The 27,125-nt window shown below is 42.5% G+C and overlaps 3 protein-coding genes across 8 annotated transcripts; 2 read left to right on the top strand and 1 right to left on the bottom strand.

The window, feature by feature from the left end:
* Positions 1-192: 192 nt before the first annotated feature.
* Positions 193-5,490, top strand: BUD31 (BUD31 homolog). Of its 5 annotated transcripts, none has more exons than XM_035132357.2 (5): positions 193-348; positions 1,383-1,501; positions 2,633-2,755; positions 3,325-3,491; positions 5,220-5,490. In XM_035132357.2, the coding sequence occupies exons 2-5, from the start codon at positions 1,408-1,410 to the stop codon at positions 5,268-5,270; spliced, it is 435 nt and encodes a 144-aa protein (XP_034988248.1). In that variant the 5' UTR covers positions 193-348; positions 1,383-1,407; the 3' UTR covers positions 5,271-5,490. The 5 variants fall into 5 exon arrangements, with proteins under 5 accessions (XP_034988248.1, XP_034988251.1, XP_060138551.1 ...); XM_035132360.2 differs by having other exon boundaries at positions 256-332; XM_060282568.1 differs by having other exon boundaries at positions 273-343.
* An 82-nt stretch (positions 5,491-5,572) lies between these two features.
* PTCD1 (pentatricopeptide repeat domain 1) lies at positions 5,573-17,515 on the bottom strand. Of its 2 annotated transcripts, none has more exons than XM_035132353.2 (9): positions 17,375-17,515; positions 14,608-15,132; positions 13,866-14,006; positions 12,550-12,768; positions 10,603-10,704; positions 8,690-9,463; positions 8,165-8,281; positions 7,703-7,885; positions 5,573-6,728 (listed from the first exon to the last, which is right to left on the bottom strand). In XM_035132353.2, the coding sequence occupies exons 2-9, from the start codon at positions 15,082-15,084 to the stop codon at positions 6,543-6,545; spliced, it is 2,199 nt and encodes a 732-aa protein (XP_034988244.2). In that variant the 5' UTR covers positions 15,085-15,132; positions 17,375-17,515; the 3' UTR covers positions 5,573-6,542. The 2 variants fall into 2 exon arrangements, with proteins under 2 accessions (XP_034988244.2, XP_034988242.2); XM_035132351.2 differs by lacking the exon at positions 17,375-17,515 and adding an exon at positions 16,861-17,011.
* On the top strand, positions 17,443-27,081 carry CPSF4 (cleavage and polyadenylation specific factor 4). The gene is made up of 8 exons (XM_035132355.2): positions 17,443-17,577; positions 19,487-19,537; positions 20,494-20,646; positions 22,400-22,495; positions 22,863-22,956; positions 24,059-24,131; positions 24,586-24,756; positions 25,658-27,081. Exons 1-8 carry the CDS (start codon positions 17,475-17,477, stop codon positions 25,724-25,726), a joined length of 810 nt encoding a protein of 269 aa, XP_034988246.1. The 5' UTR covers positions 17,443-17,474; the 3' UTR covers positions 25,727-27,081.
* Positions 27,082-27,125: the final 44 nt, after the last annotated feature.

Below are 27,125 nucleotides of genomic sequence, written 5' to 3'. Positions count from 1 at the left end.
GCGCGGGCGGGCGGGCACGCGCTGCCTTCGGGGCCTGGCTTGCGGGGTGCCAGCGTAGGGAAGCGGCGGCTGTCCGCGGCGCCGCCTGATGGAAAGCTCGGCATTACAAAGCGCACTCCGCGTCCGTCGAGAGAGGCTTCGAGCAGTCCGCCTGCCTCGCCTGGCGGCTCCGGCCGCCATCCGTGGAGTGACTTCTAGACAGGCGTCGACGAGGACAGCCACCGAGGGAACCTCCTTAGCGTGACGCGAGCGCGAGAAAGGGCCTTTCTCGTCGCGGAGACGTCATCGCGAGGCGACGGAGAGCTTCGAGGAGGCGGAAGAGCTCGGAAGAAGCAAGTCTCCAGTAGCGTAGGAGCTTTTTCTTTGGGGGCTCTCTAGGGGAGGGTGGGGGTCGCAGCCCCTTCATTTGACGAGTTCTCTTTCTGGCCGGCGCACTTTTTTGGGGTAAGGTAAGGGCCTCCAGTGGTGTGTGGCAGGCAGGAATTTATGATGATGGCATCCTGCCGGGCAAAGGTTTCATTTGTTGGATTTCTACCTGCTCTGCAGCCATTAAAGCAGGCTTGGGGAACCTCTTGCTCTCTGGGTGTTTCTGAATTCCTAACTCTAACTAGTCCCGGCCACCGTGGCCAGCAGGGATGAAGGGAGTTGGCAGGGCCGGATTTAGGTTTGATGAGGCCCTAAGCTACTGAAGGTAATGGGGTCCTTTTTATCTCCAGCTGCCCTTTGTCAACAACAAATTGCCGCTGTTTTTTGTGTTGAACCTATGCTATATGGTAATTTATGGGCCTACAGTAACAGGTATCTAAAGCCATTTTATTTGTTTTCTATCTTATACTTTGGAAATGTACATCCAGTTTTTTTTTCCTTTAATATTTTTTTGGGGGGGCCCTAGAGAGTGGGACCCCAAGCTATAACTTTTTTAGCTTATACATAAATCTGGCCCTGGGATTTGGTGTCCAGCAGCAGCATCCAGAGAGCCACAGGTTCCCTATGACTGCATGAAACGATAGACTTGGGCACCGATACATTAAGCGGTACCTCCTTCCAGGTTGAGCTGCCCTGGTGCTAAAAGGCCAATCTATGGCCTTTGAAATGTTTCTGGGGGCATTGTTGTTGTTATGTTATGCATTTTGTTTTCTTATAAAGTGCCCTGTGATCTTCAGATGAAGGGTGATACGTATATAAATTTAATAATAAACAATAATAACAAATTAATAAAAAAGTATATGTTCAGATAACCAGAGGGAAATGGGAGGGTGTCTTTTGGTTGTTAATGCTATGGGGGAGAACTTAGGCTATTCAGACACCTGGTTCAAAAATATGTAAAAGGTGTGCTCTAATTTATAGCGGTACACATTTTATTACTCCCTTATTTTTTCCAGATTTCCCCCCCTCTCTGCTGACAAGATGCCCAAGGTGAAGAGGAGTAGAAAACCTCCTCCAGACGGCTGGGAATTGATTGAACCAACCTTAGATGAGCTAGATCAAAAGATGAGAGAAGGTGAGTAGCAGAGTACTAATTTGGCTGTGAGCATGAATTGTATAATAGAACAGCATATGAGCATATGGCCTTTTTGGCATATTCAGTATAGGAAGCCCATGATGGTTTGTACACAGATCCCAAGTTCAGTCCATGACATCTCCAATTAAAATAGAGATCCCAGATAAGATGCATTTATTTGGCACTGCAGTTATTAATGGTGTTTTGACTAAGAACAGTGCAGTTTAGGCAAGACACATTTACTGTTTTCCTTTTTTCATATTTCTCTTTCTTTGTATGGCTTTAAAAAGAGGAAAGGTAGTTTGTTTGGGTTTTTTAAATTATGCTATACTTAACAGCTGATATTGGCTTAATGGTGGATATCAGAAGAAGCCTTTTCAGTGTCCTTGAGCCAATAATTTTATTGAACAGGAGAAAAAAGAAGAAAAAAGGGATAAGGCTTTTGATGGGAAAGAACAGAGTTCAGAAGTGGAATTTACAACGCCTCACAGGCCAGCAGTTAATTATTAGTTAGCACCTAGTCTTCTCAGTGTTGTACATATAATTTGGCAAAGAAATGGTGCTTACCAGAAATGCTTGTAAAACCCTGGGAATTGTACCTACCTTTGGGAGTTCCCTTTTAAAAGGAAAGAAAGACCAGTTGAAAGGAACAGGTTGTGTTTTTTTTTTTTTACACCTAGGACTGAAAATAAAAACCAAAAGGCAGAAAGAGACTTTACAGTCCTTGAATTTTGTTCTAGATTGGACTGTGGACTTAAAAGGCACCACTCACGTTCAAAGAGATGATTCATCTTTGTTAACCTTGCATCAGTTAAAACGGTATCTGGAATGGGAACAGTTCTGCCTAAGAACTTAGAAAATTACTGTGTTGAGTAGTGATCCGAGTACAAATCACCTTTATATACTGCAGGTTAAATGTGATGACTGAAAACATTTGTTGGTTGTAGCAAAATGCTACATGAGAATAGAAAACTATAGCATATATTCTCCAATGAATTCTCACATCCTATTTATCAGATTATACGATGTTTTCCTTGTATTTAGCAATATGAAATAATGGAGATGTAATGAACATTTGAATTAACTGGCAAAATTAACATGTTTTCTGCCCTTCTTCCTACTTTTCTGCAGCTGAAACTGAACCGCATGAAGGGAAGAGGAAAGTAGAATCTCTCTGGCCTATCTTCAGAATTCATCACCAGAAAACACGTTACATTTTTGATCTCTTCTATAAGAGAAAAGCCATCAGTAGAGGTAACACAGCAGTCTTTGATCTTTTAAGGACAAATGCATATGCTTTATTCAGTATGGCTGGGAAATGTGCTTGGGCCGGTCTGTCAAATGGAAAAAGAAATACTAACCTTTTTAGAATGTAAAAAGGTAAAGGGACCATTAGGTCCAGTCATGACCGACTCTGGAGTTGCAGCACTCATCTCGCGTTATTGGCCGAGGGAGCCAGCGTACAGCTTCCAGGTCATGTGGCCAGCATGACAAAGCCGCTTCTGGCGAACCAGAGCAGCACACGGAAACGCCGTTTACCTTCCCGCTGTAGCGGTACCTGTTTATCTACTTGCACTTTGACGTGCTTTTGAACTGCTAGGTTGGCAGGAGCTGGGACCAAGCAATGGGAGCTCACCCTGTCGCGGGGATTCGAACCGCTGACCTTCTGATTGGCAAGCCCTAGGCTCAGTGGTTTAGACCACAGCGCCACCTGCGCCCCTTTTTAGAATGTAGGTGTGAGCAAATTCTGCCAAAGGTCTAGTATTTTTTGTTTGCCACTACTGCGCTTTCTAATTATCTCATCCTCTCTCTCTCCTGCACAGAGTTGTATGAGTATTGCATTAAAGAAGGATATGCAGACAAAAACTTAATTGCAAAGTGGAAAAAGCAAGGTTACGAAAACCTCTGCTGTTTGCGCTGCATCCAGACCAGAGATACCAACTTTGGAACCAACTGCATCTGCAGAGTGCCCAAAAGCAAGCTGGAAGTGGTAAGAATGTTGTTTTAAATAAGCCCCCAGGGTCATTACAACAGTTCTTTCTGCGTCCCATTTCTTTTGCCTTTTTGTGCATCCCCCCAAAAAAATCTGGTTCATGCAAATAAGTAATAGTGTGACCTCTGGAAATCCAAACCACATGAAAGGCAAGGGTTTGTTACTCCTCTTGCTAGAGACCTTATTTGTCTCTGAACCTTAGACCCACTTTCTCATTGGGGACAGTTTGCCAGTGAACTCAGTAGGACTGGATGAACAGCCTCATCCTGTTACGTTGTGAACCGCCCTGAGATCTATGGGTATACAGACTTATTGAATGAAATAATAATAATAATAATAATAATAATAATTACATTGATCTTTTCTGTGAACTGCCCTATACCCGGAGGTCTTCTATAAATTCAAGAAATAATCAATTCAAGAAATAATCTTGTGGTTCCACCAAAAATGCTGTTTCTTTTTTTTTTAAAATATTTTTATTAATTTTCCAATTAAAACCAATTATATCACATTCAATATTTCAAATTATACACATATATATATCAATCAAACCGAATGTTATGCCAAATCATCTAAAGAATTTTTTATTTGGGTTCCCATGCTTCAAGAAATTGGGAATTCCTCGCAACTGTCCACTGCCGTCTTTTTTCTAAAGTTCAAATCGTCCTCCAAGTTCATAATAATCCAGATCTTCCCCTTACAGTCACATAGATGTTTTCCACTTTCATCCGATTGTTTCCCAGCTGCTGAGATAAATATCAAACAAAGTTTCACAGATGTTCTTTCTCCTGTGTGAGTTAATCAGTCCAGCCTCCCCATAAATCTTCTTAATGGAGCTCCCTGTTGCGTTGAAGCAGCTCGAAGCAGCGCCATCTTAAAAAGCTCAAATCACTTTCGTTTTCTCTCATAGCCATGAAGATTTACGATCATTATAGAATTTACAGCTTTTCCAGGCAGGAGACCCAAACATCAAACCATAAACTCTTGGTAAATTAATGGATCTCCTTGCCCTATAGCTGAACTTAGCTTCAGGTCGCTGCTCCAATTTAAAGTGCGTCACAGCTCATAAATCCTCCGAACGCGTCCAGAACTCCTTCCGTCCGACTAGGGGGGGGCTTTTCTCATCGGCAACTCCACATCTTTAAAAAATATGCTCAGTAACAACAGTTATAAAGTTCAACTCACACAGTCTTTTGCTTCTCTTTCACTCCAAACAAGCCAGGACATCGCGTCCGGGAAGGTACGAGGCAACAATATGAAGAAAAAAAAATAAAAACTCACTTCCCTTATCGCTCCGTCCCCCATCAATCCTTCTTCCAGATGCAGGAGTCAAAGACTGTACTGCAAAAATGCTGTTTCAAAGCTGACCACCCATCGTATCAATGTGTCTCTCTTACTCTATGAAATGTGAAAACTTCTGGAAATCAAAGAAAAAGACTGCAGAAAGATTTGCAGTCTCATTTCCTGGCTTTTCTAGCATTCCAACATCTTAAAGGGTCTTTTTAAAAACAAGCAAGTTATAAGACAGTTTTGAGAGAGTCCTATCTTTTAAAAAAATTGGTTCTTGTAATAAATGTTCCACCCTGCAACAGTAGTATGGAAGTCAGCAGGAAACAGTGTATCTATTCTCATAAAAGTTTTCCTAACCAGCAATATTTCCTTTCTTCTTGTTCTACTGTGTACTCAGAGGCTTGCTGTGACTAAAATGCTGATTTCATTCTACAGGGAAGAATAATTGAGTGCACTCATTGCGGGTGCAGAGGCTGCTCTGGATGAAATACTCCGCGCGCCCCCAATTTTAAAGTTACCTTTCCCTTTTGAGGAGTTCTTAAATGGCTGGTTCATAGTCAATGACTGTTCTTAAGAACCATAATTTCCTTGTCGTAAGACCCGGCGGTGAGTGGATCTCCAACAACCTGAATCGTAAATGCAGTAAAGTGTGTTAATGTCTTGTATAACTACTTTATTTTAAAATAAAGTCTTGCCTATGGCCTCAGCAGATGGTTTGTTTCATTCTGTGCTGCTACTGTTACCTTTACGAATTTGTTTTCATAATAAAGAACATAAATGAAACTGGACCCTCCTTTTTCCAGGGATAATTTGGAAACATGGGGATAAAGTTGTTTAATAATTATGCTTAGTAGTATTGGATTGGGAGACATGAGTTAATTCAGATTATACATCAATCCACTAAAGAGCTGAAACAATGGAGGGCTTATTTCTTATGCATGGAGACAAGGACAAGATATATAAATAACTACTTACATCACCTTATTTATATTGGGTGGGAGAGGGAATAAGGGTGGCTTTAAATATGTTATACTTCCCTAGGAGAAGGCCTGTCAATTAGCAATGAAGTGGGACAAGTTTGCAAAATAGCTGCTTGTTAGATGAAGAACAATCCCTCTCATTCTAAAATTCCCAATAAAACTCAAGCTCTCTGTTTACTTGTACACCAAGACTTTTATAGGAATTGCCTATTCCTTCAGGCTTATATTTAAAATCTCACACCCTAGAAACTTGTGTTTTTATAATGAAAACCAAGGTGACATAAGGAAGCTAAATCTTGCATCCAATATAAAATTCCATATTTGCATGAAATATGGGGCATGGGCACCCTTCTGGAACTAAAGAAAAAAGCCCTAAGTCTCATTTAGAGCAGAAAATATGAAAAATTAACTTTATCAAGAGTGACATTTTATTACAGCAGTTCATATTTCAATTTGTGAGGTCTTCATTTTTTAAATATTTTTGTCTGCAACCCTATAAATCAGGAAGGGAGAACCTTTGGCATGCCAAATATTCCACTATTAGCCAGGGATGATGGAGGTTGAAGTTCAACGGTTCCCCACAACTGCTATAAAAACCTCCTTGGCAGAAAATCCCACTGAACGTAGCAGGGCTTGCGTCTGAGTAGAAATATATAAATTCACTCCCTCTTTTGTAAAAAAAATTCTTAAGCTATTTTGGACAAGAATGCTGGGGCAAAATGAAGGCAAAATGAACTTTCCAACACCACTATGGAGTATTAACATTGGTTTTATTTTTCTACCTCCTCCTCTGGCTGCTGTAGTTTTGTGCATCTTCTGGATTATGTTTGTTTTCTGGCTGCTTAGGAGTTCTGTATTTTGCCCAAGGGTGTGGTGTTTCTTCTGCCTCCATCCACTTCAGCCAGCGGAAGTAGTAGGATCGAAAGCCATTAATTCTCTCCAGGTAATAGTCCTTTGTTTTGTACTGCAAGAGGAAAAGGAGGAGAATTAACACACTGTAACAGCAAGAGAAGATTAGTTCTACTCTTAAGAAGTGAGAAACTGCTTCTTAGATTTGTCAGGAGCTTACATAAACTTTTGCTGCTTCTATTTGGAAGGGGTGGAGGAATGCTGGTATTAAAATGTTTCTGTAGAGGGAAGACCACAAGCAAGTGCTTAAACTCTCTTCTGCTGGAATCAATGGGATCTAGAAGTGTTACCAGGTCTGGCTGCTACCAGTTGCGTTTGGTGGTCTCTCAGAGAGCACAGGTAAGATAAACGGGAAACTCTTGGATTTCTCACATTTTATCAAATAGCCCTAGGGCAGAAATCCATAACATTAAACAAATTAGAGGGCTGTAGCTAATGTTGCCCATACCCATTAAAATTAGTGAACAAGTCATGTCCATAGACTTCAATGGGCCCACCCTGTATAGGAATATCACTGAATACAACCCAATGGTGTATAAACATTTCTGCAGAAAACACACAGTATCGGTGATGAATTAAAACATGCAATAAATAAGCTCATCCAACCTCTCACCTTGTCCCACGGTCTGGTTAAACAGTACATTTTCAGCTGTCAACTGAAATTAATACCATTGGTGTGGAGAAGACCTTTATCCAATTAAGTAGATGCTGGTATAATGGCCTTTCTTTAGATACTGTATACTTGCACTCACTTTGCATCCTATACATTTTTCTTCCTCAACCTGGTGCCCAACCATTATCCCAGACTACTAAATTATGCTGGCTGGGGCTGAGAGTTTGAATGCAAATATATGGAAAGGAATATGTTGGGGGAAGGCTGATGCACACTTAACTGGGTACAATCTGGGTAAATGTGCAAGAATGTACAGAATTGCAAGGGTGTTCAAAGGACAGTGCATATAATATCTGGTCTTAATATTCTCTTTTGAGTATAAATCAGCTTCAGCAGAAAACAAAGGTTTACCTCACCCTATCAAAGTTAGGAGGATACTGGGCTGCAAACTCCAGCTGGCGTAGGACAACTTCATTTGGAGGAACACGGTTTCTACTCATATCTGCGAGGATCTCTGTGAGGTAGGCATAGTCCAGTCTCTTCACAGCTGCAGTTACAAGTGCACCATAGATCTGTACATTGGGATTTATTCCAGAACGCTGAAAAACAGCACCAAACTGTCAGACAAAGGTAATTCTGAAGTCCTTACACACACATTTAGGAGTCGCACAGTATACCAAGATTACTGCCCCCAAAGCTGGGGAGACGGGGATTTGCACACTGCACAACTGATTGCAATGGCCACCTACAAGAGCTAGTGGGAAGGCTGAAAGACAAGATCCCCTTTATGTTAACAGAACTCCTCATTAACATGTAGCCATCAAAACCACCAGGTCTGCCGCATGCAGAACAGCTCCAAAAGCTTGAGTTTTCTGTACCTTCATGTCTGAGAGTAACTGCAGTCCATCCTCTTTTTTGCGGCAGGCTATTGCCAAGTTGCAAAACGTCTGTAGATTGGGAGAAAGTCCCTCCTTCAGCACTAGGGGCAGCAGGCTCTGTAATATACAAAGGCATGTGACTACAGCTGTCCAGATTACCTGTTCAAGTTCATGCTGAGAGGAGGTGCAATGTGTACGAATGAAGCTAATTGAACATTGGAAGCTGCCTTACATTCAGTCAGACCATTGGCCAATTAAGCTCAATACTGGCTACTACACTGACCGGATTTCAGACAAGGTTCTGTCCCAGTCCTACCTGGAAATGCTAGGGACTTTTGATCCTGGGACTTTTTGCATGCAATGTAGCTGTACTTCTTAGTCAATGCTGTTCTCCAAAAGGTTATGGCCTACACTAGTGGGTGGGCAGGAAATGTATCAGGTTCTGGTAAAAAAAAGAAACCACAGTAGTTCCTGCAAGCCTGAAAGCCGCCCACCCTTGACCCACACATATGCCCGCGATCTTACCTTTGCTCCTTCCAGATCTCCTCCTTTGCTCTTCTTCCTCACCAAGGTATTAAAAAAAGTTATATCTGGTTTCACGTTGTGCTCCTCCATCACAGTCAACAAGGAAGACTCTGACTGGCTGTTGGGCTGCACCAGCTCAGCTAGCAGTGTGAAAGTTTTGATACTGGATGCTGCATCGTCATCCTTCATTCTCTTTAAGAAACCCTCCATGTCCCCAATGAGTGCCAGTCTATCGGAGGCGGTTGCCACCGTCCCTAAGGAGATCACATTTTCGCTGGGCGGCTGCGAGTCCAACAAGTTGGGGAAGTTGAAGGAGGCTTTGGAAAAACACATAGTGTTTGCTTCTGTAACATCTGGAGCCATCTGTTTTTTATCAGAGATCCCCAGATTCCTGCGTGTAACAGAATCTGGCAAAGTGGAGATATCGCCAGTCTCTGCCTTTGCACAATGGTCATTTTTGAGTTTGCTTTTTTGGCTATAGACTTGCTGCTCAGGTTTTCTGTCCTCCTCTGGGAACACCCATTTTTCCAACATCTCCACATCCAACTGCATTGCAGCTCCAGCATCTACTTCCTTTCCTCGCCGACCCTTCGCCTTCCGGTGTTGCTTACCAGCCTCCAGCCTCAGGATAGCTGGGCTTTCCTTGGAAGTTCTTAGCAACAAATTGGAAGCTACAAGGGGGTCACCAAGGCCGCAGTCTCTGGCAGCACCGAGCATCAGGTTGTAGCTGTAACTGTCGGGTTTTAAGTTCAGCTTAAGCATCTGCTGCCAAACCTGTTGGAAAGAAAGGTCAGGGCAGAGAAAAGAGAACTGTACCCCAATCTATATAATTACAGTTTTAACACTAATGGGAAACAGACAGGTTGATCCTAAATGTGCTCACTCAGCAGTAAGTCTCAGTATTCAGAGGAATTTGCTTCTTGGGATTGGAGCCTGGAAGACAGCAGTTGTCCCCAAAGCCACTTATCGTGTTTCTCCAAAAATAAGACACCGTCTTATATTTATTTTTCCTCAAAAACCCCCACTATGACTTATTTTCAGGGGATGTCTTATTTTTTTAATTAAGTATGGCACAGTTTAACCTACAAGGTTAAACTGCCTATCACTATGGCTTATTTTGGGGGTATGGCTTATATTCCTTGAATGCTTAAAAATCCTGCTCTGGCTTATTTTATGGCTACGTCTTATTTTCGGAGAAACGGGGTAGTAGCTCAGTTTGCACATCACAGTAAAACAGTGTATACTGTAAAAGCACCAAACTCATCTATGTTGCTCCTCCCTCACAGCATGCAGGAGAGATGGACCGTGATTCCTGGCATTGGGTTATGTCTGAAATGGGGCCTGTGGTTTGTTTAGCTCCAAACAAACTATGAGCAATAAACAAAGTAGCCTGCGGGGGGGGGGGAGGGTAGCTCAGAATCAGGTCTGCTGGCTGGATCCTTTGTCCTGCCCACCTCCTCCACGATACATCTTGTGTTCTGAAGGCAAATGTTTCAACATAAGCATGTTAAGTAACTGCAAATGGCATAATGGTGATTAACTAAAGGGTAACGCACCCTCTCGTCTTTTTAAAAAGCAACTCAGAACTGACAGCACAACCTCACAATCATTAGCATGATGCTTTTTTAAAAAATTGAGATGGTGTTTAATTGTTTTAAATATGGTTTTTATTTGGTTTTAAATTGTATGGTTTTAACATTTTGCCGTGGGTTCCTTTGGGAAGAAGGGTGGGATAAAATTTAGCAATAAAATTAATCTAAGATGTATATAGCTCCCTAGTTCTATAAGATACATGGAAATTTAAGGATCACAACCAGAGGAAGCAATCGCTTAAGAAAACCAGCCAGAGTGAATGCAAGCTTGAAGCTCTTTGTTGGTTTGCTCTGTTGTAAAGAGGAAAGGAAAATACAGACCTGCAAGGCATAGCGAAACCCATTCTCTTTGTCTTTTATGCACCCCATAAGCAGAAAGTTGAAAGTCTCTGTGGTGACCGTATGGCCTTTGTGGACGATTTCCTTAATTGGAAAAAAGGGATGAATACAGTAATTTCACACTTATTCCACAATGGAAATCTTTAATGAAACATTTGCTCTTTTGTAGCTCAAATGGAAAACTTCTCTCTCTCTCTCTTAGATAATAATAATAAAAAGATCCAGGAAAGACTAAGAAGGCCAAAAGTGACACTTTCAAATTAAATTAACCAAGGTACAAATGTCCATCAATACTGTGTTCACAAATACTATTGCTGAGGTCAGCTGGGACAGCTAATTTCAACCTTGTACTGTAAGAAACTAAATGTCACGCACTGTCTAATTCTCTGTAAGATTAGAAAAAATACTTTCATTATTCCACATTCTAACTACGTAACTTGTTGGCAAACAGGAGTCTTTAGTTGGATTTACATGCCTCTCTGTTCCAAACCACACCAAAAATCAGCAGGAGGAGATGGACCCGTTTACAAAAAAGGAACCCACTAAAAGCAACAGAATCTCTGCAGGTTTACCAATTTGTGAGGAGTGGGGGTGTAATTCTATGAGAAATCAGAAATTTCTCTACAATAACTAATGTTCAGATAGTGTATCCTGGTTAAAATGAAGGTTTGCAGAGGACACCAAACCGGGAGAGGTAGCTAATACCTCAGACGATAAAGTCACATTGAATCCTGATTGTAATAGATTGGAGAAAACAAAATGGATTACATGTAAGGTTCTGCACTTAGACACAAATAACCATATATAAGACGGGAGATACCTGGCTTGCCAGTACTACATGTGAAAAGGATCTAGGACAGGGGCTGGCAAAGTTTTTGTGCCTTGGTCAGGTTCACAGTCCCGCAGATGCCACGGTGGGCCAGAGTGTGCACGTGCATGCATGCGCAAACACTATTTCTGGCGCTCCTTCCAGCGCAGAGGAGGCGTGCGCAGCTTCCCATTGGCTGCAGGAGCTTCCTGCAGCCAATGGGAAGCCGGCCAGCATTGTGGAATGCAGTCCCTGCTCTGCTCTGTGCGGGTTTAGTGCGGCACACGGGAGCCGACCGAGCAGGCGGCGAGGGTCCATAGGCTAGTTAAACGACCCCCATAGGCCGCAGGTTCTGTGTCAAGTTCTGGGCACCACAGTTTAAGAAGAATATTGACATGTGCAGAGGAGGGTAACCAATATTGTCAAGAACCTGGAAAGCAAGCCCCATGATGAACGGTTGAGGGACTTGGGTATGTTTAGTCTGGTAATGAGGAGACAGAGGAAATATAATAGCTATGTTCAAATATCTCAAGGGCTGTCGCATGGATGGTGGAGCTTCTTCCGCTGCTCCAGAGAGTAAGACCCGAACTAATGGATTCAAATCACCAAAAAAAGAGATTCTGACTCAGCATATTTCGGCTGTTTGATGGTAGAATGGACTGCACTCCTTTCATTGGAGGTTTTAAAGCAGAGGTTAGATGGTCACCTGCCAGGGATTATTTAGCTGTGATTCCCGCATTGCAAGAGATTGAACTAGATGGCCCTTTGGTCCCTTCCAGCTCTACAATTCTATGATTCTTTGCAAATCATTTTAAGTACAGTATTTGGAAAGCATTCTGAAAACCAGGAAACAGAAGTAACAACTTTTTCTTAAGCCAACACTTTCATTCCCACACCCTGCAACATTTCACAATCCTGTGCACTGTTTACATTTTGCAGTCTCCCCACCCCATGTTGTTTGTTTGAAAGTGTTGTATGGGCCTTTACTACAAGCTCGGGCAACTTATTTCCTTGAGGATAATATATGCCACTTTCAGCTACACAGTTCCAAAAAGAACTTGCATAGAAAACCACACACACGGATTAAAACAACCCAAATTTTATACCAGAAGCTTCTTTACCTTCAATATGTCAAAGCACATCCGGAGATCTGCACAGTGGGCACAAACTTTCAACAGAGAATGGTACGTGACTAGGTTGAGCTCAATGCTTTTGTTCAGTAGTTCCTGCCGTAGCTGAAGCGCATGTTGCAGGCCCGAGTCCTTCCAGGGTGACTCTGCACAGACGTTAAACAGGGCTGTGTACGTGGCGTCAGTCGGAGTCAAGGCTCGCTTCTTCATCTGCCTCCCAATAAAACAGCAATAGATACGCATCATAAAAATACTAAAACAATGATGTGGTATCAGGAATAGAACAGATACTTTGTGAACGTGTTGTAATGCACAGGAGTCAATTATGAAAATCCCAATTAGACAGAGAGGACTTATATATTGAATGGAAAACTTTCAAAGAAAATATTGCAGGTGTCACAGACTTCCAGCAGAAAGCGCTGAGAGCCAGACTTCCAAGCACTTGATGCCAGAGTCACTATTAAGATGGGAGGATGTAATGGAGATTCGATTATGAGGATTTAAATTAAGAAAATAAAATAATAAACCCTACAAGATATGTCGACCCACCCCTCATATTAACTAATTGCAAGAGTCACTGCCAATACCTTCACAGCCCTTGTGTTTCCTCTACCATATGCTGTTCATCGTGCTATAGAATTAAAATAAATGGAAAATTCCACATGGCTATGTGATTCCTACTGCAAAGAATCAGAGTGAAATCCTAGGCAAACTTGCTGAATTTTTTTAAATTTGATGCATCATAGGGCATGAATTTGAGTTTTCTTGTCAGTTTAGAAACTTGGCACACAAAAACACACCAGGATGCTGGCTAATGAGATGCCTGTTGAATGAACAAATGGAAGGCGAGATCTGCTTTTGACTTAGCTCACTGGAACAGGGCTGGGGAAACTGTGGCTCTCCAACTGTTGCTGGACTCCAGCTCCCATAATTCCTTGCCATGCTGGCTGGGACTGATGGGAGTTGGAGTCCAACAACATCCAGAAGGCCACAGGGTGCGTGGTGAAGGGATGACACGACGCAGCTCAAAAGCAGCAGGGGAGATGAACGCACCTTTCTCCACGTGAATGAAAGATGCTCCGAAACCTTCTCAATAGCACTTTGCAGGAATATTTGTCTTTCAATTCTTCTCTGGCAACAAGAGTTCCCTAGTTCAGAGATGGGGAACCTGGGGAACTCCAGATGGCATTGGATGCCTACGTCCATCAGCACCAGCCACACTGGGTGGTTTCATACAAAAACTATCCCTGGCTTGGTTTTCTGACAGTAGCTCTCTCCCTTATCTGAACGAAAATTATAGTACTTACATCGTTATAGAGCCTGAATGCCTTCTTCACATAGCCAGCTCTGCCACAACCACCGATCAGGACAGTGTAGTTGCTCTCTTCTGGCCGAACACGTTCCTCCTTCAGCATCTGTACGTCAAACAGGTTCAAAGCTTCCGCCAGCTACAGTTAAGAGAGGACAACTGTGAGGACGCAGCAGGAACTGTTGCTACTGCAGGGCTTGGGCAATCTTTCTCAGCCCAAAGGCCACATTCCCTTATGGGCAACCCTTCCATGGGAACAGATGTCAGGCCCCAGTGGCATTTTAATGTGTATCTTTGGATTAAACATGGGCTGCACAAGATCACACTGCTCATCTAGCTCAGGAGGTGCAGGCATAAGCCTTGTCTACCGACCCCACCTCTACGGACCACATGTGACAGGTGGGCATCACAGTGGCATTGGATGACCCATTTTTGTCAGCATGGTTTGACACCTTGCTTCGCAAGCCCCTTTGATCAGCTGGTCGTTGGGGTTTGCAAAGCGCTGTGCACAGGGTTTTGCCGATGTCAATGATATGGTGTTGGGTATGGGCTTGGCCAATATTAGGCCTGTGGACTGAAGGCTCCTTAACTCTGATCCAGCCTAATATTGTCTACTACACTGACTAGCAGTGGCATCCCAGAGTCCCTGGAAGGTGCTCTATTCTAGCACTGGGCAATGGCCTTTCATTAGCTATGCGTCTATTCAATACTCTTGCAATGAAGACAGCTGAGATAATGACCTTGTCTTCCTTTATCAATGCCTTGCACTTCAAGAAATACCAATACGGAGTGTTCCTGGGACCTTGTCTGGGTTTTGGTTCCAATTCTTCATCTTCCACTTCCTCCACCTGGCTTTTGAGTTGCAAATTGCGAAATTCTTCAGAAGCTTTGTGAAAAAATTGTCTAGAAGAAAATTTTTGAGACAACAACCCAAAGCCTTCGTCATCATCAAATTTCTCTTCCTCATTGCTGGCTGCTTCAGAGGTGGTGGCAGAGTGTGTCTCTTTCGGATCTCTCCTGTGTAACTTGTAGACCACTGGGGATGAACTAAAAGGTCTCAAGGCCAGAAACCTGAGATGATGCGTGTTTCTAGGCCTTGCCAAATGTTTCTTTGAAAAGGACCTCAATCTGGAAGTAGAACACAGCCAAGGATAGAAAGAACCTCTCACAGTGAAAAGTCCTGCAGGGAAGCAATGGCGTATCAGCTGCAAAGCCATTGTGGTACCCGCTTTCGTCACCTTGTTCTCTGATTAGACGGCCATCTCCTAGAATCCAAATCCAAAACATTTTTTTATATATCTATATCCTTACTTTTCATTAAAATTTAAAACAAACAGACAAACAAACTTGCAGTGGCTTCTGTTAAACATTAAAACGACGATACATCAAAATTAAAACAAGATCAGAAACTAAACACAGCACTGATCAAATTGTTGCATCACATCATACGGCTAGGAATGTTGGGAGTTGGGAGTCCAGCAACATCTGGAGGGCCACAGGTTCCCGATGGGCCTCTTGAGTTCAATGGGTAAGTTAGCCCTAGTTATAGGACTGCAGCCTTAGTTAGACACTTTAAGTAATTCATATTTTTGAGTTTATTGTACTTTGCATCTTAGCTTGTTCCTGCTTTTAGGTTGTTTTTTCAATCCACACTTTGCATTGTAAAAAAAATAAATTAACTGAGGCCCATTCATTTAAATGGGTCTATTTTGAGTAAAACTTAACTGCACACAATGCTTTACCTATACTATTATATGCTGCTCTGAAATCTGTTTTGATGAAAGCTTAAGTGTGGAAACATTTCAAACAAAGTTTCTTATTTTACATGCGCCCACTTGACTGTTTTGACTGGCGGAATTGGCAATACTACAGGTTCCACATAATACCCATTCCGTATCTGTAACAACTTGATCTTTTAGTGTGGCAGCACCTGCACTTTGGAACTCCTTGCCTACGGAGATCAAGCCGGCGTCTTCACCGCACTCTTTTCGGCGCCTGATGAAAAGAACATTCCTGTTTAGAGAAGCCTACCCAGGTGCTTAGAAATAGGCTTGCCATACGTCAGGAAAATTCCTGACATGTTCTTGCCTTCGGGTGTAAAAAATGGCACCAGGGGGCAAAATGTCAGGGAAAACTTGGGTGCATGGCAACACGATGGAAAAAGTTCCACAACTTTGCGGGTGTCAAGAATTCTAGTTCTAGTATTTAAACTTTGAAAGTAGGGTTGCATTTTTCTCTCTCCATTTTACTGTTTTATCTTTTTGTAAACCGCTTTGAGGGTGTTGTTGTAGGTTTGTTTTTACAATCAGGCGGTACGTAAATTTTACAAAACAAATGCTCTCAGGGCTGTGGGAAGAAGCCCCCCACTCGATACTTCTAGGCAGTGGTGTCTTCCCATCAGATGTCAAGGAGATAAAGAACTACACAACCTTTAGAAGACCTCTGAAGGCAGCCCTGTTATCGGGGAGGTTTTGAATACAGAATTTGACGTTTTAATATGTTTTATATGGGGGCAACCCAGTCAGATGTGTTCGGACTATAAATATTATCTTTAAAGGTAATATTTTAGTTTTATGTTGTGTTGCTTTGACTGTATACTCTATATTTGACTTTCTTCAGATTGTTTTATTTATGTTTTATTGATTTAATATGCTGTAGTGTAGACCGCTTTGAGATTGTTCTTAAAAATATAAAGAGGTATAGAAATTTTAAAAAATAAAATAAAATCATAAATCATAAAACTATTATTATTATTATTATTACGACTACTGTTCTCAAGAGCAGTGTGAGGACCAGGCTCGGATGGGAAAGCTAAAGCCCTCCATGAGTTTTGCTGGACTCCAATTCCCGTCACCCCTGGCCACCGTGCTGCGGTGGCTGAGGCCGACTCTAGGAGCCTCTTCCACGGCCGAGACAGAAGGGGCCTCCATGAGGCGCCACGACCACCTCCTCCCCTCTATATTGCGCGCACGCGCACACGAGCTGCCACTCACCCGCCAACGTTCCCTCCACGCGCGAGGCCGGACCTCCCGCTCGCGACTCCCGACTTCCCCGCACGCCTCGGCCTCTGGAAGTGGTAGGCGGAGCTTCTCGTTCGGGCTGGGGCGATAGGCCGAGGAGCCACCCCCCCACCTCGGCGCGAGAGCCGATTGGTTCGCTCTTCCTCCGCCCTCTTCTTCTCTCTACCCATAACAATGCTTCCGACTCTTTAAGCTAGGGGAGGCGGGGCCGGAAAGAGGAAAGCGAGTGAGAGAGAGAGTGGGACACGAACCATGGCTGCGCGAGGGACTTTAACCTCGCCCACCCAACTGAAGGGGCGGGGCCTAGTCTTATTGGCTGAGCCGGAGAGCGGAGGCGGGGTGTGAGCGCGCGCGTGCGCAAGCCCCGCAGCTCCCAGCATCCCTCGCGAAGGCCCGTCGGGTTCGGATTGGAGGGAGCTGGTGTCCCTCTTACTCGCGCGCGCACACAAGCGTTAGGCTCCTCACTCGCCCCGCCCTTTGGTTTTACCTCAGTTTTCCCTCAGAGCCGAAGCGCCTCGAGGGGAGCGGAGATACTTCGCTTCCTTGCCCAGTCTGCCTCCTTTGAACGCACAGCCGCCGCCGCCGCCATGCAGGAACTTATCGCCAGCGTGGATCACATCAAGTTCGACCTGGAGATCGCGGTGGAGCAGCAGCTCGGGGCGCAGCCGCTGCCCTTCCCGGGCATGGACAGTACGCGACGGGGCGGCGGAGGGAGGGAGGTCAGGGAGGGCCGCGCAGGAAGAGGCAGACCCAGATCCCCCCGCCCCACACCTGCTCTTCCCGGTGGAATTGAAGATGGAGGGAGAATGAGGCAGAGGCACACATTGCAATTATTATTATTATTATTCCCAATATACTGAATAGGGGCCTTTGAGGGAGGTGTTAACTTGGAGGACACGTCACGGAAGGGGGCCAGAGCAATCCTTGTTCCATGCGGATGTCGTATAGTTTTTGTTGCTGCACCTAGGTTTTGAAGGTTTTTGTTTTGTTTTTTAAGCTTCTTTCAGAGTCTCACCGGGATTTAAGTGTTATCTAAATAAATTATATCAATTGTGTGGTTTACGATTCCACAAAAACACATTTTGGAATAACCCCCCCCCCTCCTCAGAAGAAAATTCTACTTTTAAGTGCTAGGTCCTGTTGAATTTGGCAGGGCTTATTTTTGAGGCAGGCAGTGTAGGTTTGCCCTGTGAGTCACTGAAGAGAAGGCAGATGGATTAAACTATGAATCAAATTTATTTAAAGGGGGGATTAAACCTACTTATAACCCTAGTGGAGGAAGAGCCCTGTTGGAGCAGGTGAAAGGTCCTGTGTAGTCTGGTGTCCTGCCTCCTGTAGCAGCCACCCAGATTCCTCTGGAAAACCCTCCAGTAGGGCATGAAGGCAACAGCTTTCTCTTCCTGTTGTTCTGTAGAAAAGGACTCTGAGATACACTGACTCGATTCCAGAGGTTCTATGTAGCCATCATAACTATGTGGTGGTACTCTCAAGACTGGATTACTGCAGTGTATTTTTGTTGGGTCTGTCCAGAAGCTCCTGCTGAAGCAGAATAGAATGGCCAGACTGCTGACAGGACCACCTGGCCAACAACATGCAACATCATTATTAAAAAAAATCTGTGCTGGCTGCCCCTCTACTACTGAACCAGGTTCATTGTCCTTGTATACATTTACAAAGCCCTGAAAAACCGAGGTCTACTTATTTCCATAATTTCCACTTTGCTATTTTTAATGCTATTGTTGTCGTTTAGTCGTATCCGACTCTTCATGACCCCATGGACCAGAGCACTAGTTGCAGTTGATAATGCCCTCCATCAATCACACTTATGTCATACTTTGATTTGTACTCTGTACTTAATAAAAGGGTGCATTATATAGTTTTAATTTTGGCCTGTTGACTGATAAATTGGTGGTGGTAGACTAGTGAGTAAAAGCAAAGATGCAGCTTTGTAGGATTAAAACTATATTTGAGAAGTCAGTTGCTAAAGTGCAAAGGAAGTATTTTTTAAAAGGAAAAAAGTGGATCCATAAAATAGTATAGTCAACAGCTGTAAAAATTTCATAAAATTCAACCAAAAAATGCCTTCAAAAACAATAACTTATTTACTTGCCCCCAAAGCTGCAGTAGGAAGCATAATAATAACAACTAGCATTTATATAACACTTTAGAGAATTCAAAACAGGCAAACTTTGTGTGAACAAAATAGGTAGCCAGCTTAGTACAAACTTCTTTCCATGGTGCATGTGGGCTTTCAAGTTATCCAAAACATTCTCAGGCTAAGGGAAGAAATGCTAGGAAAACCTTTTCTGGATTTCTACTTGTTACATAGCTATGAGAGGCTCAGGAACACTGCTAAACTGTACGTTGCCCCAGCAGTTCCTGTCAGTGCTGTAACAGTTTGAATATGGACTTTAAAAAAAGAATATGAAATGTGTGATTAGCCATAAATTCATTAGATGATACTGGGTAAATTTCCATCTGAAGACTTGAGTGATTAATTTGTATAGCGGTCTTCATTTTGATAATGTAATAACGCAACTGTTGAAACTACTGAGGTGTAGGATATAGGGAGCTTGATTGTGAATCTCTTTTTCCACAGAATCGGGTGCAGCTGTCTGTGATTTTTTTTTAAAAGCGGCCTGTGGAAAAGGTAAGCCACAACTGCAAATTGCTGTGCTAGAAAAAGATGAAGCAGAGCCAATTAATAAACCACAGTCCTTTATTGTGAATCAGTAGTTAGTCTTTATTGTTTATATACTGCATCAGTGTACGTAGCACTTGACAGAAACAAGGAAGTCTTGTTAGGTATGTGGACATAAGATGTACAAAACTTTGTAGAACTAAATGGCCTCCAAGCACACTATCAGTCCCTGGTACAACAAAACCACTTTTTTGACCCCATTGACTTACAAACTGAGGTATCGGAATAAAAATAATACATTAGGATCTTGTGGTTTCCAAGCTCCTATGACTTTTTGAGAAGACATGATTTTCTATTCATGGACCCTCCTTTCATTTTGACATTTCTTGGTCATCCTATCTGCCTAGAAGACTCTATGAGGGGAGAGGTTGTTTCTACCATGTTAGTTCTGCATATAGGTAAAGGGACCCCTGACCATTAGGTCCAGTCGTGACCGACTCTGGGGTTGCAGCGCTCATTTGGCATTATTGGCCGAGGGAGCCGGCGTATAGCTTCCAGGTCATGTGGCCAGCATGACAAAGCCGCTTCTGGCAAACCAGAGCAGCACATGGAAACGCCGTTTACCTTCCCGCTATAGCCGTTCCTATTTATCTACTTGCATTTTGATGTGCTTTCGAACTGCTAGGTTGGCAGGAGCTGGGACCAAGCAACAGGAGCTCACCCCGTCACAGGGATTCGAACCGCCGACCTTCTGATCAGCAAGCCCTAGGCTCAGTGGTTTAACCACAGCGCCACCTGGGTCCCAGTTCTGCATATATTATCTATCAAAAAATATGCTCTGTGAGCCAAACATGTTTAGGTCAAAGGAAAATTGTAATAGACATTCCTTGATGCTTTCTACCCATAACTCAGATGGGGTGTGTGTTAAAGAGCATTTCTTTTATCTCTTGTTTTCTGCACAATAGGAGGAATGTGTCCCTTCCGGCACATCAGTGGCGAAAAGACAGTAGTTTGCAAACACTGGCTACGAGGGCTGTGCAAGAAGGGTGACCAGTGTGAATTCTTGCATGAATATGACATGACTAAGATGCCAGAGTGTTATTTTTACTCAAAATATGGTAAGAGGAAATATGGTATCTGCGTGAGTTTTACTGGTACTGTGAAGGCTTGCCTTGTACAGAGGAAATCACTCAATACAAATAGACATTTATGAAGCACTTTAAAATGTTCAGGATACTTCATATATATTGTCTCAGCAATCCTTACAATAGCTTCATAAATTAAGGTCAGTACTGTTTTACAATTCCATGAGGAGATGCTTGCCTAACACCACCCACTGATGACAGAAATTTGCAACTTTGTGATGTATAAATTTTGATATTAGATTATTGATACAGATTTTGCTGTGGCTGTTTTATATATTTATCCAATAGCACTTATTCTCTATATAGAATTTACCAAAGAATAATTTGATTCTGGTGTTCCTGCATTGTGTAACTCTCATGCGTATCTCTCACATTGTGTAAACCACTGAATCACTGCATTACTTGCTTATCTGACCCTGGAGTATTTTTTGCAGCTACTCAGAATGTTTCGCTAGGACAGTTTTAAGTTAGCAACAAGTGTTAAACTAGCATCTCCTTGAAGCTTTCCTAGGACACAGAAAGAAGATATGGGAATGGAATGTCATAGTTCCTTTCTGAAGGCCTGGTTGTCAAGGCAACTGTGGATAAGTGCAAAAGCTGAATGAGGGGAAGTTGCTAACACAGTGGAGCCTGACATTTTACACCCCTTGATGTATGCAATGTTGTTTTATGGTGTATGGCTATGTGTGTACAGTATAACTCTATAAAAGCTTTGCTCTAATGTTCATTCAGAGCAATCTTTCTAACTGGCAGTTCATTGCTAAACAACTGGTTAGTGGGCCTGTCCTATTGTGCAATAGCTTTTCTAAATAAACTGGGTTCCTACTGGAAGCTTTGCTTGGATAGTCTATTGGTTTTTATATAAAGGTTTGTTCCCTCATCTGGGCAAGAACCAGTGGTTTAGAAGTAAATTCTTACTACATTTGTAATTCCCTTTTGGTTGCTATACTGTATACTGTACTAGGTCTCCATAGAGACACCAGCCTTGAGTTGTAGTTGGGTCATGTGAAATCATATTGCTTCACACATTTTGGGGCCATGTATTAGGATTGGCAGTAACACAATGGAACGAGATAAGTTACCTTGCAGTTCTCACCATTAGGAGCTGGTTTTTGAGCTAAACTTATTTGCAGTGAACAGTAAATTCTGTATGTTGTTATGTTGTCTGGTGCAATTTGGAATTTCTCTTCCTGTGTTTATAGGACAAAATAATCAGATATGTGTATAACCCTTGAGCGCAGGCATATGGTCATACATTGAGTAGTTCTGTTTGAAAATTTGCACTTTCACTTGTTGTTGTTTCATAATGTGCTGTGCTGTCTGTAACGTACTGTGAATTCCATAATTTTTATATGCCTTGTTTGGTTTGGGTTGCACTTGAAGTGAATAAATGATCTAAATGACACCAACTTTGTGGTGATTTAGTATAGCATAATTAAAAACCTTAAATTGTCTTTCTTCTGAAGATGACTCTTTATGCTTAACTTTTTAGAATCTTTATTTATCTGGCTAGAGAAGGTTTACACTTCCAGGATTGGTAAATTACTGGTCACTAGAAAGCCAAGATTCTAGAAAGCCAAGATTCTTGTGATGGCAAAAAGATATGCATTCAAGTTTTTCCTGATGCTGTATCATTGTTCTGGGAAAGCTGTTTGATCCTAATGCTGATGCACAATGCTCTTTCTCTCTTGCTTGGTCCAGTAAAGTGAGTGTTTGTCTACTGCAGGGGAATGCAGCAACAAGGAATGCCCATTTTTGCACATTGACCCAGAATCTAAGATAAAAGATTGCCCTTGGTATGACAGAGGTTTTTGTAAACACGGTATGTATACCACATATTTCTGCTGCTGGCTGTGTAGCTTGCTAGCCTGCATCTTTGTTGACTTCCAACGTATATTTGCTTTGCAACCATAATGTGAAGCTGCAACACCTTGCACTTTGGGAAGGTCCCATCCCTGATGTCTGGCATAAGAGTTGGCTGCTTAAGAACTTGACTTCATTTCTGGGAAATTTATGTTTGTGGTAGTGAGAAAGTCTCTGAAAATGCACAATCCTTGCAGCTTGAATGGACAGACATCACAGGTAGCCTTGGTAGGCTCGGTTTTGTGTGTATACAGCAAGCCTTGTGTATCCTGAATGTTTCCTGTGTTTGCATATAACAGATATAACCACAAAATATTTAATTGCAGGCCCCCTCTGTAGGCACAGACATACCCGACGTGTTATATGTGTGAATTATCTGGTAGGCTTCTGTCCAGAGGGCCCCACTTGCAAATTCATGCAGTGAGTATGCTCCAGGATTATTTCTGCTGTTTTATGTTTCCCCTTTAACCTTATACATCATAACTTCTATATCACACACTGGCATATATTAATTTCTTTGAAAGTTGCCCCAGGCTCATTCACAAGTGTCACAAGCTCATCTACCATGCACTCTGCCATTCAAATGTATCCTGGAAATCTTTTAGGCTGGTTCCAGAGTCAGAATATTCCTCAAATGAGTGATGAGAAAGTGCTGGACTCTTCTTTTTCGAGTTGAAGAAAACATTTTAAACCCATTTCTGAATAAGCTCCATAGTAGTGAGAGAGAAAGACATGGGAAATTTAGAAGCCAGAAAGTTAGGAAAGGTTGAGGAAAGAAAGTTCTGCAGAGCCCCATCAATGCCCTGCTTTCTGGAGCTAAGATATGATCGATATGGGAAGGGCCTTTTGTACACTTGAAGGTCTCAAAGCTTGCCTTCAGGAGCAGCTGGGAGGAGATCCGGTGTAGGATGATGCCCTACCCCGCTGTAAGAAAACACATGGAAGTGAAATGGTCTTGGAAAATGATTGTTGTATTTCACAAATATTTTTCTTAACCTACTGAGGCTTGTGGCTTCCCAATAAGGCAGGCTTGCACAGAGCTTAGGTTTTGCTCAGGTTGAGTTTTGCTATCATACTTGAAAATGGGAAGATATTGTCAGGTTGACAGTATCCTAGAGGTCTGACTTTCCCTAGCAGCATGGGGTATAGCTTGTTCCCACAAGTTGTCGCAATGTGTTAGCCCTGTAAGCGTCTCTCAATTTGGCTGGAGAAAGTACCTCATGCTTCTTTAGCCTCGAGGGTGGGCTCTTCCTCAAGCTGCTCTGGTTGTTGGTTACTGGCCTCTGAATGATTTGGTTGGAGAGAATCTGTTTCTCCTTCCTGTACTAGCGCTGTATGTAGAAAATACTTTCTCATTGCTGTAGTTTCTGTATCCAAGCAGCAAAATGTAACATGGAAAGGAATTATTTTCTGTTGCTCAGGACATGTATGAACTCTGAAGCTGTAAGGGAGAAGTGTCAGTGGTTTGAGGGTCAATTTGATCTTTGTATGTTTCCTTATATACACTTTCTTTTAAAATTAGCCCTCGATTTGAACTTCCCATGGGAACCACAGAGCAACCACCACTGCCTCCAGCACCACTGCCACAACAAAAGGTATGCAGTTCCCCAGTTACATCTACAGACTTCTGCAGCATCTTCCAAATGCCAGAGGGTTAAGGATGTTGAAATAGTTGAACACCAAATATACAGTTTATATCCTTCAGAGAATAGAAATCACAAAGCATCATTGTGAGGAACTTTTTTTTATTTGAAGGGTATATCTTTTTATACACCATTGGTGCTTCATTCTCTAGTCAGGTACTGTGGGAATTTCTTGCTATCTGAAGGTTGGATGTTACATTCTGCATTTGTAGAAGCCTTGGCAAAAAGAAACATACTTGGGGGTAGTTGCATTTCAATCATGGTTCAGGGCTATAGTACTTTGAATTTTAAGAAGTTGAGAACATCCAGGTTCAGGATGATGGTTTTTTGATTATCATGTCTGATAGCAGTGAATATTTTTTCTGAATTGATCATTCAATGTGTGGGCTGCTTTTCCCCCCCTCAGCTAAATAACAATCCACCACTACAGAGGTCATCATCCCTCATCCAATTAACGAGTCAGAACTCTTCTCCCAACCAACAGAGGACCCCACAGGTCATTGGAGTTATGCAGTCTCAAAACAACAGCATGGGGAACAGGGGTCCTCGGCCATTGGAACAGGTCACCTGTTATAAGGTAAGCTGAAGCCTGCAGGTTGTAGGGGAAAGAATTGTCTGGGGAATCTTAAAACTCTGCACCACAAATCCTGAGTTTTGAAAGTGAAATAAACAGTTGCATTTTATTTTCATACATCCAAGCGGAGAGTGTTGTTTCAGCCAACTTTGAAAAATAGTGGGATTTAGGGACTTGCAGTACTTTGCATTATTACATATAAGCACCTAAAACTTCCAAGCACTGTACTGTAATGTTTAAGAAGACAGTCCTTTCATTGCAGGGATAATCTAAAAGGGAATATGTAAGAGTATGAACCAGCGAAGCAAGGGATAGGTATAGAATAAGGAAACTCCATCTCTGTCTTGGGAAGCTGCTTACACCTTTGTGAAAACACCTTTGTTAATATGGCTACACCTCTGGAAGTTGTTGCAATGGAAGGCAACAAAGTTGAATTCCATAGTTCTCAACTAAAAAACGTACCCAGATAAAATTATCTGTCTCCCAAAGTTTGTGTGACAGGACATGAAGATGGGTAAAGAATTCCCCTCTATCTATATCAACAATGACAAATCTCTGGCTGATGGTCCTAATTTGCCCCGCCAGGCTGATTGGGCCAAGGCCTGCCCACTTGTCACCTGATGTTGCAAAGAAACATTACTTACAGCCATAGATTAAATTTAGTGCTGCTTAACATTTGGCATCTTACTCTGTTGTCACTGCTTTAAACAGGGATACCAACCACTTCCAAAAGCAGCACCACAGGGAAAGGCACCAATTCAAAGTTTCAGTCAAATATAAACTATTGACTTCCAACCTTGGGAGGAAGATAGGTTTCGTGCTTATTTCCATTCATGCTATTTTTATTTGAAGCTTTTAACTTCCTGCATTTTAATAGCTTCATTTTTTTTGGTCTTCTCTCCAGTGTGGTGAAAAAGGACATTATGCCAACAGATGCACCAAAGGACATTTGGCATTCCTTAGCGGACAATGAGCCAGCAGCACCTTTTTAAATATGAGGGCCGAGTTATGCCTGAAACCACATTGAACTTGTTGAGCCATCTTCACCCCCCCCCCCAGTGACTACACGAAAAGGACAGCCTACTGAGGACTACTTACCCACAACTTCTTTTTTGTATTTCATTTGTTTTACCTTTTAGAACATAAGTGGTGCCTGCCTTTATTCAGACTGCCCAGCTGGGAAGCAGGCTGAAGAAAAGCTTAATACACAAGCCTTCTTCTGAAATAGAATATTTGGAATTGGCACTCCTTGTTCCAATATCCTTGGCTTGGAAGTCTTTCATTTTTTCAGCAGTCCTTGGCTATGGGTGGAAGGTGGGGATTAGCTCATGAGATGTCATGAGTTGCACAACTGTGCTGTGTTCTGCACATGCTTAAAATCTACACCAGTGTCTTCCATGTAAAGTGTTTGGTCCAAGGGTTATTGGTATGTTATGTGGAAAGAGTTTACTTAACTACCTGCAGTTGTCTCCTATTGTGGGAGGGTGAAGGAGTTGGCATCCTGCTGAAGTCCAGTAGAATGTCCTTGCCTCTGTAGCCAAGATGAAGTCACAAAGCTACACAGCTCATGTCCCTTTAACTGATTAGTCAGAGTTGAAAAGCAAAGGTATTTAAGTTCATTATGCATTCATAGTTGGAAGTAGAGGGACACGTGTGTGTATAAACTCGTGTTACAAGATTATATGTACCTTTTCACCTTTCCACGATCTTACCACACAACTATACTTGATTTTTGATGGTAGAATCTGCACTTTCTGAAATGTGTCATGCAATTCTGACCCATTATCAAAGAGTTCAGCTACAGTTGCCCAAACTATCTTTAAACATTTATTTCCTATTTTAAAGGGAGATACTTTGATGTTAATTTATGAAGTGTGACTTTGGGGGACAGAAAAAGTACACATGCCTGGGAAAAATTAACTGAGGTCCTGCATCACAACATAACCAGGATATTTAATTGATTATCTTGTAGATTGAGCAGTTATGTAGCAGGAACAGTGGTTTCAATTTTACTAAGGAATCTTCCTGCTGCAAAACAAGAGCATTAAATGTCCCTTATTAGAGAAACCAAATGAAAGAAGCTATATTATTTGGTTTTGTTGCTAGGGCCAGATTGAGCCTACTTCTAAAATGCACACAGCTTCAGTCACCTGAACTGAATTACTCTGCAGACTTGAGTAAGTTCCAAGAATGTCATCTAGTCTCTAGATTTTGTTAATAGCACTGACTATGTCTAATGCTCTTTACTCCTTATCCTTACAAAAGGCAATTATTCACTCATGGCCTATGGTTAACAATCCCTTCAAGCACCAACTTAATGTACACCCCCCGCGCCCGCTGTAGGATAACTGTTTGTTACCTTGCAGTGATCA

Source organism: Zootoca vivipara, chromosome 14 (genome assembly GCF_963506605.1).
Source record: "Zootoca vivipara chromosome 14, rZooViv1.1, whole genome shotgun sequence".
Taxonomy (NCBI): Eukaryota; Metazoa; Chordata; class Lepidosauria; order Squamata; family Lacertidae; genus Zootoca; species Zootoca vivipara.
The sequence above is the reverse complement of the archived record's forward strand: the minus strand, read 5'-3'. Positions and strand labels throughout refer to the sequence as shown.